The sequence below is a fragment of the Pyrgilauda ruficollis genome, unplaced genomic scaffold (assembly GCF_017590135.1).
Source record: "Pyrgilauda ruficollis isolate IOZ18807 unplaced genomic scaffold, ASM1759013v1 scaffold57, whole genome shotgun sequence".
Taxonomy (NCBI): domain Eukaryota; kingdom Metazoa; phylum Chordata; class Aves; order Passeriformes; family Passeridae; genus Pyrgilauda; species Pyrgilauda ruficollis.
The window spans coordinates 2,976,470-2,996,601 of NW_024527377.1; the positions used below are offsets into that span (position 1 = coordinate 2,976,470).

Genomic DNA, 20,132 nt, shown 5'->3' on the forward strand with positions numbered 1-20,132 from the left:
TTGTATCTCACAACGCTGGACCTGTTTTGTTCCAGCTAATGGTGCCACCCTGTTGACTTTCAAACAGGCTGGAGGGAATAAATTGCTGCAGTTTATTCCCATACAGCTGACATTCCCGCCATGCCATCACTCACAAGCAGGGATCTGAACATCAGAAATGTAACCCACCACCCAGACAGCCTCCAGACCTCAGAGGGAGCTGCTGGAGAGGAGACTTTCCACTTCAAGACTCAGCACTGACACAAACTGCTGGCAGCAAGAGCCCCAAAACCAAACTGATGGCTTACAGAGGTGAGTAACACTTTAATTTCTAGCATATTAACCATGTTCTCAGGATGTTTGATGCTTTTCAGATGTGGGGAATAGAGGCAGGGATATGATTTTCCTTTTCAGAGAGCAGCATTCCCCTTGCTAGCACACCAAGCTCTGCTCTTACCTTTAGGCTCATCAAGGGTGGTCATTTGAGCATCCTGGCAACCCAGGAGCTCCAAACCCACAGCATCCTTGGCTCAGTCTGCTGCCTGCATCAGCATCTCTCACCCTGGCACCAGGAAGATTGTGCTTTCAGAACTAGAGAGGAGCCCACTGCCACCCAGGGCATCCCAGCTCCACGGCACAGGCACAAGGGGTGAAGCCACAATGAGCTTTGCTCCCTGAATGTCTCATTTCATTTTTGGGGTACTCTGCAAGCAGCCAATCCACCAATGCTCCATTTAGTGTCCTGGGCTGAGAGCAGATGAAATGGTCCCCAAGACCCTCAGCTGTGATGTGGGCTGTGCAGCAGAGCACCCACAGGGCTCCAAAGCCTGCTCCTAAATGTGGCTCGTGGGCAGAGGAAAGAGGAAAGGGGTAGAAGTGCTACAAGGAAGAAAGTGGCCAGAAATTATGATACAACTTCTCAGTGGGTGTCTTTTCAGAGCACTGAGAACTGTAGGTAATGCAGGTAACCAGAACCACATTAGTAGCAGTGGGATTTGGATTTACTCTTTCACCCTGTGCTCCACCTTGCAGCAGCTCAGGCTGCTCTGATTCTCTGCCAGCACATCCTTTCCAGCCACAGACGTTCACTGTCCAGCCCTGTGCTAGCAGAACACATCACTGCTGCTCCTGTGCCACAGGCAGGGAGGAAGGCCAGCCTGCGTGTGCCCCTGCAGCAGGCAGCAGCTGAGCTCAGGCCAGGGCTGGGCACTGCCCTCCTCCCCTGGCCCAGCAGGGCACAGCCACAGCCCAGCCCAGAGACACAAATAAATTCCAATAATTAGCCCTGCCCATGTCTGTAGGTTTAATCCAGCGGGTTGTGAGAATGGCCAAGTGTGGATGGGGGTGTTAAATTTCAATAATTAGCCCTGGCCCATGTCTGTAGGTTTAATCCAGAGGGTTGTGAGAATGGCCAAGTGTGGATGGAGGTGTGGAGCCCCCCAGCTCCAGAGGAGCTGCTGGATCAAGGATTTCCTCAGCAGATCAGGGTGTGAGGCAAACTTGAGGGCAGGACCTGCCCCTTGAAAGGAACTTAATTCCCTTTGTTTTCTGAGTATCTTCCTTTTCATGTTTTTCTTTTTGTTTGCATTAATTAGTAGGTTTGGGGTATCCAAGAGCTTTGTCCCTAACACCGTTATCTCTTGGAGAAATAAGAGAAATTCCTCACTGTTGTTGCAAAAAGCAGCAAGAAAATTGAGTGGTGTGTCCTCACTGCCTGAGAGAGGAACTTTTTCCACTTCTCACAAATACAATTAACAAGAACCGTAACTCACCTCTCCCTCTGCTGCTAATTCAACCTTTTTACATTCTAAACCTAATTTAACATTTTAAACCCATTCACTGACCAGCTCTCTAAGCAGAAGCAAGCTTCTCATTTTTAGCAGGGAGGGCAGGCAGACACAAAGCCCTGGCTCTCCTGCGCCTCACAGTGCACACATGCTTTTTATTGGCATTTCCTAATTTCCAAAGGTTACACAGGGCAGGGGACAGCCCCTTGCTGGGTGCCAGGCCTGCAGCACAAGCTGGAGTCCAAAGCCACCCTACATGGCTGTACTTGAGACAACTGTCCAATGCAGCTAGGTACACATTAAATTAGGCATTTTTGGTTTTGAGAGATTTTCCAATAATTATGCAATATCAGTTGCTTTGTGGGACACTTGAGCTGAAGTTTGGCACATATGCTACCCCTGCCACTCTTCAGAAGACAGGAATTTAAAGCCCTTCTGTATTTTTTGGGGTTTTCTACCCAGAAAGTTTGTCTTAGCTGCCAAAAAGAAGGTAATCCAAGCACACACGGAGATCACTGCCTAGATGTGCTCTTGGCAATTAGCATGATGTCTAGCAAATCAGCTTTTCACGGTAGAGCACCTTTTCACATGGGGGGAACACAGGGAGTATGACCAGAAAACCTTTTCACCAGCTGCAAACACAAACAGATGAAGCATAGTAGCAATGCAATGATTACAGGGTGAGAGAAACAGGTTACACACGCCTCACTTTTCTGAAGAAACGGCATTAAAATCTAAGAGTTTAGGCACTGCATGTCTATGGTTACAAATTTACAGCTCTGATTTATAATGAGTCAAGTGCAAGCTAAAATCAGGCCTGGCTGCCAATGGCCTTTGGGTGGAAATGAACATATTTGTGTAGCAATGCACTTGGGCTGCTCGACAGGCCCAGAGTTTTGTATGACACCAGCTGCTTCCATATCAAATGCTGTCCCTGGAGTTAAAATTAGCCTGATCCTATTTCTGGGGGGGTTTTGGCTGTGCAGCCACTGCCCATGGGCTGCTGGCTGGGAACAGTCACTGCCTGGCACCAGCCGGGCACAGGGGGTCTGTGGGAGCCCAAATTCCACAGAATTCATTGAAACCAACCTTTCCTCCTCCTTGGGCACGGGCTGTGGCACGTGGCACTGTCACAGGAGGTGTTTGGGAGAGCTTGGATGGCACAGTCTCGATGCCTGCTGGGCACAGATAATAACCATTAGAACTCATTTTCATTCAAGAAACATCTGTGCAAGTTATTTAATTTTATGCAATCCTTTCTGCCAGCTCAATTTTCTGTGAAATGGCTTGGGGTTTGTAAAGTTATTTCCCTATAAAAGGCTGCCTTTGACTGTACAGTGACAGGTTAATTTAGGCAATTTGAACAATGATGGTTTGGGGAATTGGCACCTTTAACTGCTTCACAGTCCACACCTTAGTTCTACACAGAGGCTTCCAAACTACAGTGCTTAGCAATATCCTGATTATTTACACTTTTTAAATGCACAATTTATGCTCTGTGTAAAAGCTCCCAGACAGGAATAGCTTTCTTTATCGCATTTTACAGTGCAAGAGGTAGGTGCCTGCTCCGAGTTTTGTGGTGATGCTGCAGCACATGCAACAGGCTGCTCTTCCTGACTTGGTTATATGGTGCATTCTGGCTCCCAGCAGTTTTGGATAACTACCACAGCCCTGCTGCTGAATCAGAGCTCCTGGTGTAGACTCAAATTCTCTTTTAGATTCTGAAGCTGCCCCAGCTCCTCTGGTGAAGAAATCAGGGGTAGGACCTGAGAACAAGTATTTAAGAGACCCCAGCTCTGCCCCACTGCACAGCAGCCCTCCAGCCTCTGCAAGGCCCATGCAGAGGAAAAAACTATAGAAAATGCCTTCCTTATGCTGGCATCACTGCACCCCCAGCTCCCCATCACTCCACAGAACCAACAGCCTCCTCCAGCACCATTTATAGGTGCTTGAGATTACTCTGCTGCTCAGGTGGCAGCAGAGGGAAGAGCTTTGCCCCAGCTTGGGCAGGAGCTGGCCAGAGACCCCATCCCTGTGCTCTGCTCCCCACTCCCAGGCTGCCCAGCCCTCAGCACTGCACACGTGGCACGGGGGGAGCCAGGTTACACATCCCTGATGCCCAGCAGTTGCTCCTGTGGTGCCCAGGCTCAGCACAAACCCCACAGCTCTTGGGGGAACCCCAACACTTGTGAGTGCCTCCAGGAAGGCACCTCTGGCCAGAATCTTGCACCAGCACCATGGGGACACAGCCCCACCTCTCAGCAGCCCAGACAGACAATTCCCTGACCAGTGGGCTAAAAACATCTCCTGGCCAGTCAGGGAAACCAGAGAGCTTTAAATAGCCCTCCTCACAGCACTCCAGGGGTTCTGGGCTCCTGGTTAACTGCTCGTTCAGGTCTCAGCCCCTGATTCATTCTGCTCATGGAAAGGCTGGCACTGCCTGTCTTGGGGGTGAGCAGTGCTGTGGAGCTGAGCTAGGACAGGACCTTTGGGCCAGAATTCCCGGAGCTGATGGGCAACTGGAGGATTCTGTGCATAGCTCCCCTGCCTGGGGCATTGTCTGGGAGCAGCTCCCACGGAGATCCCTGCCCTTGCTGCAGCCTCCTGCGCCGTGCAGCAGCAGCAGCACGAGCAGCTCAGGAGCCTGGCGTGCCCTGGGACAGCAGAGCTGACATTTCAGCAGGCTCAGGAGCTTTGATTCATCTCTGGATCTGCCAGCTTTGATGATTTCAAGTTTACATGGCAGCAGCATCAGGCCACCAGTCAGTAACCACTTGAGACACACCTGTGTGACAGAGATGACAGAAGCTACAGCAGGCACCTGCTGCTTTGCATAGCACTTTGGAGAAAAATGTTATGCAGGCTCTGCAAAAGCTACCCCACATTCCTATTTGCATCTGAGTGCAACAGAGCTACTGCTGTCACTCTGGAGACATCCCATTTGAATGTGTTCCCATCTGAGGACACACTTTCCTTTTATTCCCATGCAAATGAAATCAGCTAAGTAAAATCATGATGTTTGGGGACAGAAAAGGCTCTTTCTCCATTTTGGTAATTACTATTATAGCAAAGACATCCTGTGCTACATGATGCTGTAGCAGTTGCAATTCCTGCAGAGCTGTTCACAAAAATTCCTTCTTCCCGAAGGAGGGACACGTGTAACAGGTGTGGTCTGGGGCCAGGGGAGATCAGAACTCGCTGCAGAAAATGCAAACGTAAGGGTACAGCCAGGGCAGCAGAGTCATCCTTGGGGCTCTGGATAGCAAAGCCGTGAGTCACAGTTACTGCACGGATCACACAATTCCCATCTCCTAAGCCTGCTGGAATGAGAGCCACCTCCTTGGAAGGTGTGCCCACACGGAGATGGGGCAGGACAGGCTCCTCGCCCTCCTCCCTGCCCTGTTAACCTAACCCTCCCTCTGCCGTGCCCGGAGCCCGCGCTGGGCCGGGGCGGGAGGCCAGCCCTGCCGACCTCAAAAACCACTCTGAGTTTTTGTGTTATGGCTGAGCTCTGCTTCATCAGGCATCCTGTGGGAATGGGAACGACACCCTGCAGCAGCGCGCAGGGAAAGGCAGAGCCGGGGCGGGATTCGTGCCCTCCCCAGCTCAGGCTGTGCAGCGGCAGCCCGTGGATGCGAGGAGGGAGAGGGCTCCGCGGCTCAGAGCTGTGCCCCAGCAGAGCAGCCCAGCCCTGCCCCAGGCCCCAGCTCGGCACCAACTCTGGGATTTTACGGAGCAGGAATCCTGGAGACCGTGGGTGCCCCCTCACAGCTTCCAGGAAAGAATTACGTCTAGCTTTGTTACAGCATCCTCACTGCAGAGACAGCATTTACAGGTTCCTGAAACAACATTCTTTCCATGGCACTGAACAGTCCATAGGATTCACACAGGGGACCCTCAGCTTCCACAGACACAGCCTCTGGGATGTGCCTGTGCCACGGGAATGCCACAGAGCAGGATGCCCAGAGACCCCCAAAAGCTGTTGCCTGCATTCACACCTGCACATCCTCTGCAGGTCACAGCCATGGGCACAGAACCTTCACCCCAGGACCTGCAGCTTCACACGCCAGGCAGTCTGGGCTCAAAATCCTTCTACATCTCTGTAATGCTCTTCATGCAATGAAGTGGGCAGGGTTGGGGCTTTTTACAGGGAAGAAAGGAAGGAAATTAGCAGGATTTCTGTTTGACACGAGTATACTTTAAAAAGTATGGAGCCTCATGACTTCAAGTGGAAGCTTAGCATCTCTTAAAATAAGCTCTAAGCATCTTTTAATGTCGGTGCTTAAAAGGGGATTTAGTCACTTGGTTCTAGGAACTCCACTTTGACTCAAGTGTCCAATATCTGTCGGCAGTTCAGCTGTTATCCAAATAAGGGGAGGGAAAGCCAGGATTTTCCAGCCCTGAGAAACAGCTGTGCTCAGAAGAGGCATGAGGGATAAAATTAATTCCCCTCAGCCCTGGTGTGTGAGCCGCTCCCAGCCTCTGGATGCAGGGCCCGTCCCTCCCAGCGTGTCCCCTCGCTAGGCGGCCCCCGAGCCCCGCCAGGGACCCTGCTCTGCCCCAGGGGCTTCCAGGCAACCCAGAGGAGATGTGAATGGACAGACACTGAGGCCCCATCCCTCCACGCTGCTCTTGGAGTGGGACACGTGCCTGTGGGGACATGCACCTTGAGTATGTGCACACCTGCACCCACAGCCACGTGAGCCACGCACTGGGTGTGCTGGTTCACCATCCCACCAGGGATGTGCCTTAACTAGTTCCAAAATTAAGCTTTCCGCTGTGCTCTTTTCTGTATTAAGGCTACTGTTGTTCAAATGCCATTACATTCTGAGAGCTGATGCTCTTTTCTTTGCATCACTTGCTCTGTAAAATGGACGAACCCAACTTAAACTTAGCAGTGGCTTTGAAGCATGAAACACAGGACACTCATTCCAGCTGCCATGCCGGTCTCCATGCTTGACAGTCCTTGCTAATTCCAGAGGGAGCCTGTCCTTGAAAGCAGCACACCTTTCTGCCCTTCTCAAACATGTATGGAAATGTCCACAGGAGTGCCAGACACAACTTTTGAGATGCAAATCTCCAACCTGCTTCATGGGGGGCATTAAAAGCTGAATTCACAGAAAACAAGCCTCTGAAATTGTGCTCTTCCATGCTACCTGTTCTGAAAATATGCCAAAAATAAAAGAGGTCTTTGAAACATACTCAGCTGCATTTCTACAATTTAGGAAGACTCTCAGCAAGCTTCACATCCAACCAGGATTCTTCAGTTTCTGTGAATACCTTATCAATGGCTACAATAAGCTCTTTCAGCTATTTGATTATTTTCAGAATATCCCAGCTGACACAAACCTGCCCCACTCTCCACCTGAAGAGCAGTGATTTTAAGGGATTATTCCACAAATCACAACAGTCTCTGCAGTCCAACTGATCTTCTCAGGATTCTTGGAGTGTAGAAAGAGAAGCAAATAAAATCACTCTTTTCTCACTTCCTACGGAATTCTCATTATTCACACCCCAGGAGCAACAGAGAAGCCACTTTATAATAACACATTCACACCACTAAGGAACTCACAACTAGAGAGCTCACTACCAAAGTGGTGACAATTTCCCTGTTTAGCCATATGGCACAGAAGAAATACAGCTCCAGACAGAGCTTTCTGCAGCCCACTGCCACTGGGAGAGCCTTGTTCTTTGCAGACCTATTCATATCTCTGTTAAGCCCCACAGATTAGTGCCACGAGATACCCAAGTGCCTGGCACACATTCCCAAAGCCTGAACACCTCTGTAAAAATGAGTAGCACCATCAGGTACATGCAGATGGTTTGCAAATGCAACATTTCCAAAGTGATTGGAAGTTGTTATCCTGTGTATCTATTCAAGGCTGCTTTTTGAATAAAAGACAAGCTGGTACATCAGTGTGATGTTGCAGTCTAGCTCTGCCTCACTCCTAAGTGTCAATTTTAAAGGTACTCCTCCCCTCTGCACACACTCTTTGCAATGCAGTGTATTTCAGATCCAGCAGATGCTCTTCTTGTTCCTAAAACAGATTTAATGTGTTTTCCATGATCTAAACACCTGGCAAAAGGGCTCTGTGCAGATTTAATACTTTCCTAGCCCCGTGTTAAATTTGTCCTAGTGTTGCCTATAGCATAATTCTGCAGCCATGTCAGCTATTCAGGTAATGTCAGAATGTCGTCATTACAGTTTGTGTCAACAGCATGATCTGGATGTACCTTGTAATCATCCTGGTGTTGGGTTGCAAAGGTCCTTGGACTCTTCATTTGGCTGAGTCTAATTCTGTCCACTTCACAAAGATCTAGAGTTACACTAAGTAAAGGTTGACATTTACATGAGACACCAGGACTGCTAGGATGACTCACCAAGGTAAAACCTTGGCTAGATATTCTTTCAAGGCCGTAAATTGTAGGGTGATGACTTTTCACAGACTCGTAACATCACAGAATGGTTTGGGTTGGAAAGGGTTTTAAAGACCATCTCCAACTCCCTTGCCATGGGCAGGGACACCTTCCGCTATCCCAGGTTGCCCCAAGCCTCATCCAGCCTGGCCTTGGACACTTCCAGGGATGGAGGAGCCACAGCTTCTCTGGGGAGCCTGTGCCAGGGCCTCAGCACCCTCACAGGGAACAAGGTCTGCTAACCTGCTGTAGAAAACCTCTCTACTTAGCAAGGTAAACACAGGCAGAGGGGCAGGTCACGCACAGAGCTCCTCAGGATGTGGGATCAGGGTCTCAGAAGTCTGAGAACTGATAGTTACAGAAGGCTGGAGCATCACTCATAAGGAAAAGGAGATGTGCCAGAGAGAAAACAGATACCTCAGAGTGACCTTCCAGTGTTTTCTTGGAAGCTGAATGACCTCCTCTCATTTTTACTGCTGAGTTGGAGAGCCACACACACAGGACAGGTTTGGCCTCCTACAGAAGCCACTATTTCAACCACGTGAAACCAATTAGTAGTGGCAGAGCTTGTCAGCATTGCAGCCAGTGCCCAAATGCTCTCAGGACATTTACTCTCCCAAATACACTCTGCCCTTTAAAGCAGCACCAGCCACCATGTTCAGCAGGCTTGAAAGTCCCCTGGTTTACCAAATATCCTCAGCCCTAAGGTCATTAGGTCTCAATCAAACCAGGGAATTCAGACTAAAGCAGTGACTGTCCCAGCACTGAAGCTCATAAGCTTTTATCTGTTCCCATGAACTCTCCTTTACCTAAATCCAATATTAACAGTGAGAGCATCCAACACACTCATGAGAAGCAAAGTGTGAAACAGAGGGACCACACAAGAGGAGGTGAGAACAGAGCACCTAACGTGAGCCATGTGTGTGAAGGATGAGTTTGTCTACAAACAGAGGTGCTGCCAGCAATGTGAACTTCAAGGATGGCTTCTGCTTCTTAGCACACACTTACAGCAGCCAAGAACAAGCAGAATTCCCAGTGATGGGGTCTTCACTCAGCTGAACTGACAAGATGTGCTCTGATGAGAGGTTAACCCAGCCTTTCTCAAGCACTGGCAGCTGCAGCAGCCCACGCAGAGCTGCCTGTATTTACTGTGGGAGCACTGACTGCCTGGTGTGTCACAGGGCACCAGGCCAGGCACACTTGCAGCCCTGACAGCCACCATCCCTTGGCCATGGTCTCTGCCACGTCAGGAGGTCTTAGCAGCAGTCATCGCATCGAGGAACTAATGCCATGCAAGTGAGTAACTGTCTTGAGCACAAATTCATAAGATGCTGCTATTCCTGCTTAGTGCTAAAGTTCAGTGCCTCTTTCATCATACTGGAAACTTGTCAGGAGCTGCTCTTATTCAGTTCAGTAGAGCAGCCTGTCTCCAAGACCTTGCTCCTCACTCCAGATACAGTGAGGGCAGTGCCTCCTGCAGCACCTCACTGTGCTGTGGTCCTACACCACAGATGCCGCTGTCCACTGTCCCCTCTGGCAGGAGAACCTCTGTGCCCTCTGTTTCTGTGCTTGTGTGAGACCAGACTGATCATGGACTTGGAAACAGAGTGGAACATGAAGACTGATGGCAGTTCTGAGGATAATGAAGTCTTTTGTTGTGCAGAAAAAAGAAGGGGCAATGATCCTCCAATGCAGTTTTGTTAATCGTGTCTCAGGTGCATGGGGCACTCTCTAAAGCAGACGTATCAGCCCAGGAACTCCTTTCACAATCTGAACATGTGTGATTTTTCATCACCCTTTTTCTCTGGAGGCAAAATAGAAAAAAAAAAACCCAAATCATCCAATATTCCAGGTCCTGAAAACTGACTGTACCAACTGTTACCTGATAGACTGGAAGGCAGCACCAGGGAAATCTGTGGTGGAGTCCAGCCAGGATTGGTTTGCAGTGGGAACCTAGGGCAACCCAAAAACATTCCCAGGCCCTGCTCCCACATCCAAGGGTTTGGGATTATCCAGCAGCCCTTGCATCACAGCACAGCCCTGTTGATATCCTCATGCTATAACCTTGGACAGGAGCCATCCTTGAACTGCTTGAGAGACACTTATAAATCAAGAGCAACGGCCAGAAATATGAAAGCCATGGGTGGTCCAAGTCCATGGGTAACTGTGCCTGGGCCCTCAGGGCTCAGTGACACTCTGCAGGTGTGAATGAGGCACACAGGGATATGTTCTCATTTTAACCAGGCAAATCCAGCTAGGCTGCAAAATCTCCACGATGGTAATTGGGTGTCACTGTTATGGAGAGTGCTGGAAAGCAGAAGAGACAGAGAACAGGTCTCAAGTAAATTATTTGCACCAAAGAGCTATGCAAAGCCTCTGAGGAATTCAGATATGTACCTTGATTTTATTTGATAAGATGGGTTATTTCTAGCCTACTGACCTCTTCAAGGTAACTAAATCCCACTCTGCTGAAGTATCTCTGTCTCTCTACACCAGGTACCCACCTGTAAATCCACCAATACACCAATATGGCTCCAGACAGCTAAAAGATCTCAAATTTGCATTACTTTACATAATGTCTAACAAACACTGTAAGTGCCAAACTCTACCATGTGAGATCGACAAGGGTAACATCCAAACCCTGAAGAAACACCCATGCTCTTCTGACTTAGAGCACTGTCAGCGTGCCAGAAAACAGCTGCCACCTCCAAGAGAGTTCGGTGCCAAACCATGACCTCTCACATCTGGCTCCTCACAGAGGCAAGCACAAAGCAAAACTGCCACACAGGCAGGGAGCTCACAGGGGAACACTACAGTGGCTTTAGCAGCTGAGCACTCAACAGCAAACAACAGCTCTGCAGACATCTGCCAACACCTTCAGGTGCTGCCTGCACAGCCACAGGCACAGACAGGTGACAGCAGCTTCCAGACAACAGCAAATCTGATGCCACAGGCACCCAGAGAGGGTGGAAGCTGCCCTAATGGATGGGGAATGCAAATGCCAGGGCCTGCTTCTGCTCACGAGATTGCATCACAGCAGAGAGCAGCAGGGGACCTCCATGGCTCCTGCAGCCAGCAGAAGGTCAGTTCAGCATGTCCATGTCTTCTCCCGGCTGGCAAAGCAGGCTCCATTCCTTCCCCCAGCTGCAGGCACACAGGCACAGGAGCACTGTCACCGTGTGTCACCAGGCACAGCCCTAAGGCTCACTGCAGAAGCAGAGTGACAACAGCACTGCTGCTGCTCCTGCAGGGCGTTTGTCGAGGCTGGCCTTGGTCCTGGTGCAGGTGGCCCCAGGGGAAGGAGGATTGGCATCTGTGGCATACCAGCAAGAACAATCCTTCTTGCTATAGCAAAAGGGAAGCAAAGATGAAACCTGTAAGCCTTTAATTACCATGGTAAGCTATTAAAATCTCAATAACTACTTTTTCTGTGTCAACCCAGTATGCTACAGTCTTCATGCAGAGGAACGTAGCAGCTGGTTTATGAGGTTCCATTTTCACTCTCCCTAAAGTAACGTGTTTTTTTAGACTTTCCCATCCAAATACAGGAAAACCCTGGTTCCAGCATGAAGCCAGGTTTCACATGTAACTTGGGTCTTTCATAAAGGTCTGTATCAATAATCTTGTTAAAGCGTCTGCATGTTCTGGAGGTGACCTGAGCCTACTCTCAAATACTCAGGATGCTTCTATTTCCTCTGGCACTTCTGTGTGACCCCACCTAGCCTGTGTTCAGTTCACAAAACAGTCATTGCTGTGTTGTAAGGAAAAGGAGATAGTTCTAAACACACACTACTTTATGTTTGTCTCTGCAGGTTCTCAGGGTAAATCCGAAGGCTAAGCCTCCTTGCAAGTCTCAGAATCCTGTCGGGGCCAGAGGAATGTCACAGTAAGTGGTCCAGATATTATTGGATCAAGGATACTCAGCCTCCTAAAGCCTCTGTCTCTGTCCTGCCCTGTTTTTTTCCCCACACGCTGGGTAAAAGCAGAGAGCCACCAGTGTTTTTCTGTCCATTGCTTCCTCAGCCAGTGCAGTCTCTCACAACCATTCAGTTCACCACAGTTACACCACTTTAACTCAGCCTAATCTACTGACACTCAGAGAGCAGCTTACACATGTTTTAAATTATTATTTACATCATTCTAAAATATTTTGCAAGGATCAGTTCAGGCTCATCTTCAGCAAGAGTCTAAGAGGGAAGGGTCAGCATGGATATCAAGGTCTGGACCCTAAGCTCTGGAAAAGGGCTTTGTGGCTTGGAACATTTCCTAGTCAGAATTGCCAGGAACTGATGGAGCAGGTGACAGGGCTGGGAATGCCCAAGGGGCTGCCACAGTTACACTTCAAAGAGTCACTTCAGAACAGAGAGCTGGCTTAGAGCACTTATGTGGCCAAGAGCTGGGAAAAAAGTCAGAACACCTAGAGACAGATTCACACCTTAACCCAGGCTGGGAGGGAAAGAGATGAAAACATGGGTTATTTCAAAGATAAGGCTATAAAAAAAAAGGCCAGTGTGACAGCAAAACAAACCCAAGCACTTCAGTTGCACATTTATATGCAAGACACATGGTTCCAAAGCTAAATGAGACAGAGATGAGTGCACATCAACACTCCACCATGGAACAAGGACATATCTGGCACTGCAAATATTTCATGATCTCAAAACTGCCTTTCTTGATCAATCAGAGGCCTTACTGGAACTTCTGTGACAGCTGAGTTTTAACAGAGGATGTAAGGACAGTAGAAAAATCCTGCTCATTTCTCTGTGCTCAGCCTCACTGTAGCAACCACACACACGACACTAGCCAGGGAGTGCCAGACCTGCTAAACCAGGTCAGGATCTCTCTAGAAGGGGGCAGCTGCTGGCAGCAGCACTGATCTTTACACAGAGGCTGCAAGATGTGGGCAATTAATTGGCTTAAAGCTCTGAGCAACATTTACTGTTTATCAGCTCCTCTTCCCACTCACTTGGTGTCTGCAGGCCAGGGAATTGTTTCCTCTAGAAGCACCTGAGTGGAGGAGACTCTCCATGGGGTATTTCCTAGCCCAGAACATGAACAACAGATAAAACACTCTGAATCTTCTTCTCCTTCAAAGGAAAGTGCCAGCAACACAGCCAGGTTTCTGCATGTGAAAAATTCAATCTGTAAAAATCTCTTTTCTTTGCCATCTAGATGCAGAGTCCCTCACTGAGCCTGTCTGGGTCTGCCTATGGAACCACACCTGTGTTTACAAAGGTAAAAAGCACAAGAACAACACAGCCCATCCTGTAACTACCAGTATTAGATTTTGCATTTTTTTGTTCCATCAGAAGGTGTTTCTAGGCTGGAATATTGGTTCATTTACAATTCAAAAAAGCTAGCATACTTTGTTAGTGATGCTATCAAACTAACATCTTAATTGGTAAACGATCCAGACAGAACCACTTACAGGAATTAATCTCATTTACTTCCTGCAAAGGAGGCTGAAGTGGAAACCTCACATTGTAACCACCCTTATTATGTTGCATCCAGTGGAATGGAAGTTTTTCCTGCATTTGTATCTTAATTTAAATGCACAAGCAAGGCTTTAATGAGTGCTGGTCTTCTGGTGAAAAAATTTCCACTCACAACCCACTGCATTTAGAATTCAAACAACTATTGTAAGCAAAATGAAAATACAGGCGAGACCATCCTCCTCCCTGAAGGGTGTGTCCTTTCCTGATAAATGCCTCAATGGGGAAATACTTAGATCGGGCACTTAACACAAATATTTTCTCCTCCAGGGTCTACAAAACATAAGAGCCACCAAGGGCCAGCTGGTGGTGTTTGAGTGCCGCGTTCACTCCACACCCACCCTGCAGGTTCACTGGTACAGGGAATACGATCGGATCCTGGATTCTGCCGATTTCCGGATCCTGAGGAAAAGTAGGTGCTGCTGCAGCTGCTTGATGCACAGATATTCTCCTGGGACAGAGACAGGGCAGAAAGGAGAACTGCTATAAAACCCAGGAGATGGTTCATAGGCGCAGAGCTGAGTTTACAGTATCAGATGAGTGCACAGATATTCTCCTGGGACAGGGACAGGGCAGGAAGGAGAACTGCTATAAAACCTCAGGAGATGGTTCATAGGCGCAGAGCTGAGTTTACAGTATCAGATGACCCCAAGTCACAGGCTGCTGCACAGCCTGCACTTCCTCTGGCACTGCACGAGTGGGACAGGCACAACAGGGCAGATTCCAGGCTGTTTGTTATTAATGACAGCCCTGCTGAGCCATGGGGGCATTGCTACCATGTGCTAGAACTGCTGATGAACTCAGGGGGAAAAAAGCATAACTTCATTTCAAACCATTTCTTATACTCTCAGGCATGAGGTCAGAGCTCCAGAGGGCCAAACCCACGGCAACCAACTCCAAATTCAGTGGAGCTCTTTGTGCATCACCTTAGTGGAGAGGTGTTTGTACCACCAGGTCCCCCAGCCACACCTGAGCTTTCCCTAGCCACGTGCTATTCCTTGTGATGGACAGAAAGGAGATGGTTCCCTTGTAGCCAGGGTGACAGCTGAGGTGGGGAAGGGAGTGAGGGATGAAGGGTTTGGGGTTTTTTCCATTCTGACATTATAATAATTTAAATTCTCTCTCTCTTTTCTTGAGCAGAGGCTTGTTCATCAGCAGTTCCTGGTAAGTATGCTGTGCATTTTTTGGTAGACTCCTCACCACACTCAGTATTTCCCACCTCATCCAAAATAAAAGAACAATGTCCAAAGGTAGCCAGAAGACAATAGTCAGTCGAGCCAAGAGCTTTCAAGTTCTTAATTTTGCTGCAAGCACCCAAAAGGACCTGATTTTTTCCACAACACTTGGAAAAAATATCAATCCTTTTACATTCAGCCAATGAAGAGTACCCTGTGCTAAGAGAAAGCATATCTACCATTCTGACCTATAACCTTTTAAACTTGCACAAGAAATGACAGAATTTAGGAAAAAAAAAAACAACAAAGCCACAACAAACAAAAACAACTAAACAAACAAAACATCCACCACAAAAATGTGTTTTGTTTCATTAATGTCAAAGGAAGAGTCTCCTTTAATCTTGCTCCTTCTAAACCCCTTCACTTCCCATGCCCTCTACATCACTTTTTTTTCACTCTATTAGTGCCAATCCCCACCACTATGTAAAGAGTCCTGTAAAGAGCAGTTCCTACAAGTTAACCTTTGCCTCTTGTGGTACATCATGCCTGAATCTCTTATTTCAGAGGAAGTCTGCACCCTGGTTATTACAGAAGCTTTCCCAGAAGACTCTGGAATATTTAAATGTGTTGCTGAAAATGAATTTGGGTCTGCAGCATCCAGTGCACATCTCTCTGTTTCCCCAGGTAAGCACATGGGTTTCTGTGTTGATCAAATAAACACAAAAGAATTTGCTGTGCTCAACATCAGGCAGAATCACAGATATTTCCCAAGCAGAAGCCAGACCCAAACTATTTTGTAGGCTCAAGAGGAGAGAAATGCCCAAAAAATGAAGTCTGCTTGGGTACCTCTCAAAGCTGGATGCAAGATGTTCTGTGTTTGTGCTTTTGGTCCCTCTTCTTCCTGAGTCAAGGATGACAAGGTGGAGATGCTGTTCCCTCTCTCAGAGGAGTCTCATCCCTGAGCTTCATCCCTCCAGGGATTCCAGCTTGGCCCAACATTGGCCATGTCTATACCTTGTTTATGGTTCCACCTGACCTGTTTGGCTCGTGCTGGAAGCCATATGCCACCATAGCAGCACCTGGCAGGTACCCAGAGCTCAGCAGCCCTGCCAGAAGCCAGGTTTGGCTCGTGCTGCTGTGCAGGTTTCAGTCTGTGCAGAGCAGAATGAGCCTCATCCTCCTGCTCAGACATTGCAGTTTCCCATGCCCTGTTACTGCAGTGCTGCACTGGTGAGCCTCCACTGCTCCCAGCCTGACATGGGGACAATTCTACTTCCAGGAGCTAAAGAGCTGGAGAGCTTTGGAGGTGCTGTCCCCAGGCCAGCTGTGCAGGTCACCATGAAGAAAGCCACCCTCCCCAGGAGCAGCCAAGCAGGAGCCAAGGAGCGTGGGGCAGCTGCTCTGCCATCCTACAGCCCAGAGAGCCCCGGGCTGGGCACTCGAGCTGCAGCCTCCAGCTTTGGCCAGAAGAGCTCCAAGAGCCAAGCTGAAGATTTCCATGGAGCTTACGAGAACTCGCCTGGGGTTTCACCTCTGCGGTAAGACAGAGAGAAAATCACACCCCAGAGAAAATCACACCCCTGGGGTAGCTCTTTACAACACTTAGGGCATGAACTGCCCAGGGATGCCAGCTGCACACTCCAGTGCCCCTCAGCCTGACAGGGATCAGGCACAGGCAGCAGCCTGAGCTGTTTGCCTGGGTGACAATGACAATGTGCAGCACCAGCTTGGCAGGTCCCACCCAAAGCACCAGGGAAGGGCCTGAAGTCGTTTGCAGGAGTCTGTCTGTGTCTAACCTAAAAGCATCACTCCAAAAAATTGTCTTCCAGGAGACCTTTGGCTCCACAGCAGAGCATGAGGCAAAGATCACAGTACCTGGGAAAGCTCAAGGTACAATTCTGTTGCCACCACCTTCCTTGGTGGCTTTGGCCGAGCGGCATCACCTCATGTTTCTGTTTCCTATTCTTAAAGACAGCAATAAAACTTGAGATCCTGTAAGTGTGGTGCAGACAGGACCTGCAAACCACTCTGTGGAGGAAAAGCACTGACCCAGTGACCCACTGCATAGAAGGAAAACTGTCCCATGGCATGGCAGGGACGCTCCCCCCTCAGGAGATGGAGATCCTGCCCCAGTAGTAAAGCACTCAATTTTATGACAAGACTTGATCCAATTTCCATCCCAAATGCATCTCTCAAGTCACTGCACACTTATTGCATTATCAGTTCTCTTTGATTGCTCCAGAGAAACAAATCAGGTTAGAATGCATAGATTGGTGACATCACCCCCATCTCTGGAGGGCTTCTCAGGGGTTTGCAGACACAAGGATGACCTCGAATGGTGACAGTTCAGCCATCCAAGCCCAGCAGAGGATTCCCCCTGTGCTGTTAGGGACAGGGAGAGCTACGTGTGCCTGCTCTCCCAGCTGAGTGCCAGCCTGCAGCTGCAGGGATCCTGTTACAGACTGTGGAAACGGCTGTCCCTGACAGAGACCATTCCCTGGCTTACAGATTATTTTTGGATGTACTCAGCCATTTTAACTAAACCAGTTATTTTAACAATTCTGAACAGCCTCCTTCAAATTTTACCACAGGAGAGATCATATTTCAGTATAGATGTCTCCATGCAGGAGAGTTACTTTTTTGCTAAATCACTGGGTAAAAATGGTTTTGTTCCAATAACCAGCATGCAGATCATTAAGAGGAAGCTCTCAGTTTGGCTTCAAGCCCTTCTTTGAAATCCAGGCTTGCTCCAGGGAAATCAGTTGGGACCCTAAGCAGACCCTAATGCATAAAGGGATTTACCTTGCCACCAAAATCAGCTATGTAATAGCTTTTTAAAATGTAGGCTATGTGTGTGTGTATACCTATATAAATGTAAACAAAAAACATTAACTAGTCCAGACTTCAGACACATCTCAAAATACAGAGAGAAACTATTAAAATTTCTAGATATATGTATCTATGAGAATTTAAATACCTTCAAATCTCACAGACATACTGCCAGGTGCTTTGAAACATCATTATGAATGTGACTCAGCATTGTAAATGTTGCTGTTACCTCAAACTCAGCAATCAGGGCTAATGGCTTGTTGCAAAATAACTGTCTTGTTACTCAGATTTAGCATATAATTCCCTCATGTGGTTCAACTGTATTACCAAAGGCAAATACCAACAAAGGCAGTGATGACAGAACAAAGCTATTATTGGGAATAGCTATAAAATGAATGAAATCCTTGTGCCCATATTCTCCCAATTATTGCCTAGCAACAGGCACTCCACAAAAGCCAGAAAATGCAATTCAAGACTGTCACTACCAGCTACTCCTTTCTGAGCCCTTTACACCTGCAGCTTGCAGTGTCCTCAACAACACTGAAGCAGAATAAACCATTCAAACTTCATTAAAGAAACTCAATCCAAGCAAAAGAAGAGGCTTCAGGCACTAATATACTGCCAGGTATTTTAGTATTCAGCTTTTAAGTATCTTAATTAATAAGCAACAGATCCTTAACTCTTTTTCTAGACATTTTTTGCTATATGACTCAAGCAGTGAGGAGAAAGAACCCAATCAGAAGCAGCAGGGCACCATTCTTAGAGAGTAAACTGAAGCAGGACAGAAAAGCTGATTTCTGACACCTCGCAGTGCTGGTCACAGTGCTATTAAGTTACTTGGCACAGGAGATGAGATTTATCCCTCTGCCTTCATCAGTTCAGCTTCCAGTTCTCTCACCTTTTTTCCTACCTTCTGGATGTCACGTTTTCCTGTTCCTTCTCTTTCACACAAGCTGTCCCGGTTGTGTCCACTCTTTTAAGTGTGTAAAACTGTCCTTAAATTGATGCCTCGCAGCCAGCTTTAGTGCCAAGTTGAGGTTGGTGGGAAGCCAGGGAGCCTGTCTGAGCACGGAGCCTGCCCTGTACTGTGCTCACAGCGTCCTGCAGGGCAGTGATCATGACCCACGTACCTTCTTACAAGCACTCGCCTCTCTCTATGCAAACCACCTATTTTTAATTATTTTTCTTTTTTTCTTTTTTTTTTTTTTTTTGTTTTGTTTTGTTTTGTTTTGTTTTGTTTTTTTGACGTAAAAAGCAAAGACAAGTAGGGACGAATTCCCTCCCTTAATCACTTTCACGCGAGGAATTTATATAAATTAGCACTCAATTAACACCTGCTCTGTAGTTTTAGCTCGCAAACGATGTTTAAACACAAGCTCTGGAGGTGGATTAACCTCGTGAAGATCTCAGTGCCGACAGACTCCCGGGCACAGGGGAGGAGATGGGAGCAGCTGAGAGCGCACACGCAGCCCAGCTGCGGGACTTTGGGGCTTGGGGTGTTTTTAAACAACAGGCGATGGTTGCCGAAGTATAATTAAGATATTTAAAACACTATAATGTTAATTTAAGGTGTAATTAGGCATTGAAGCCAGCCTAACCTGCCAGCAGGATCTGCTGCTGTTCTGGTGAGAACACCACAGCTGCATTTTTTCATCCGTGTAAAAAGCTGTAATAACAAACACGAGCAGCAAAATATTAACATTTCCCGCATTTTCATCATATCCTTTCCACAAGGCTAGTTTCGTTACTCAGTTTATGACTGCTCAGACACATCCATGAGCAATGCCCCTGCTCCTGACCGAGCTCCCTGCCGCAGCGGGGCTGGGGAGGTGACCCTGGGCACGGAGGGAGGGCTCGCTCGGGGCTGCGGCTGGGGGGTTTAATCCACCTTTAAACCGGGCTCTCGAGTGTGTGTTGAGTGCACAGCCTTAAAATCGGTAGCAGAGCTTTATCGCTACAGAGGCAATTAGCTACAAACAATTAGGAAATGAGTTAAACAAGGAGTTTAGACCCACATTCCGCAGAATGGTTTGGGCTGGAAAGGACCATACAGATGGCATTTTTTCTGCCATAGGCAGGAGCACCTTTCACTAGACCAGGCTGTTCAGGGCCCCATCCAACCTGGCCTTGAACACCAGGGATGGGTCAGTCACAGCTCCTCTGGGCAAGAATTTCCTTGGGATAATAAAGTGGGATTTCGGGACGTTCAAGCATATTGCAGCGGTCCTTGCTGCTGCTCCCTGACGGGCAGAACACCTGCTTTTCTCTTGAAAAGCTGGCGACTTCTGCGGGTCTGCCCCTTCTGCTGAGCCAGGGACGCTCCCGGCAGCGCTGAGCCGCGGCCGCTGCCCCCTGGGGCCAGGACAGAGCGGGATAGAGCCGGGACAGAGCCGGATAGAGCCGGGATAGAGCAGGGACAGAGCCGGGATAGAGCCGGGAGAGAGCCGGACAGG

General features: G+C 48.3%; 1 protein-coding gene across 1 annotated transcript; it reads left to right on the top strand.

Moving 5' to 3' along the window:
* Nucleotides 1-218: 218 nt before the first annotated feature.
* Nucleotides 219-20,088, top strand: LOC121361468 (myopalladin-like). Its single transcript, XM_041482213.1, has 7 exons — nucleotides 219-291; nucleotides 11,996-12,069; nucleotides 13,356-13,418; nucleotides 13,946-14,087; nucleotides 14,816-14,839; nucleotides 15,415-15,534; nucleotides 19,955-20,088. Exons 3-7 carry the CDS (start codon nucleotides 13,356-13,358, stop codon nucleotides 20,086-20,088), a joined length of 483 nt encoding a protein of 160 aa, XP_041338147.1. The 5' UTR covers nucleotides 219-291; nucleotides 11,996-12,069.
* Nucleotides 20,089-20,132: the final 44 nt, after the last annotated feature.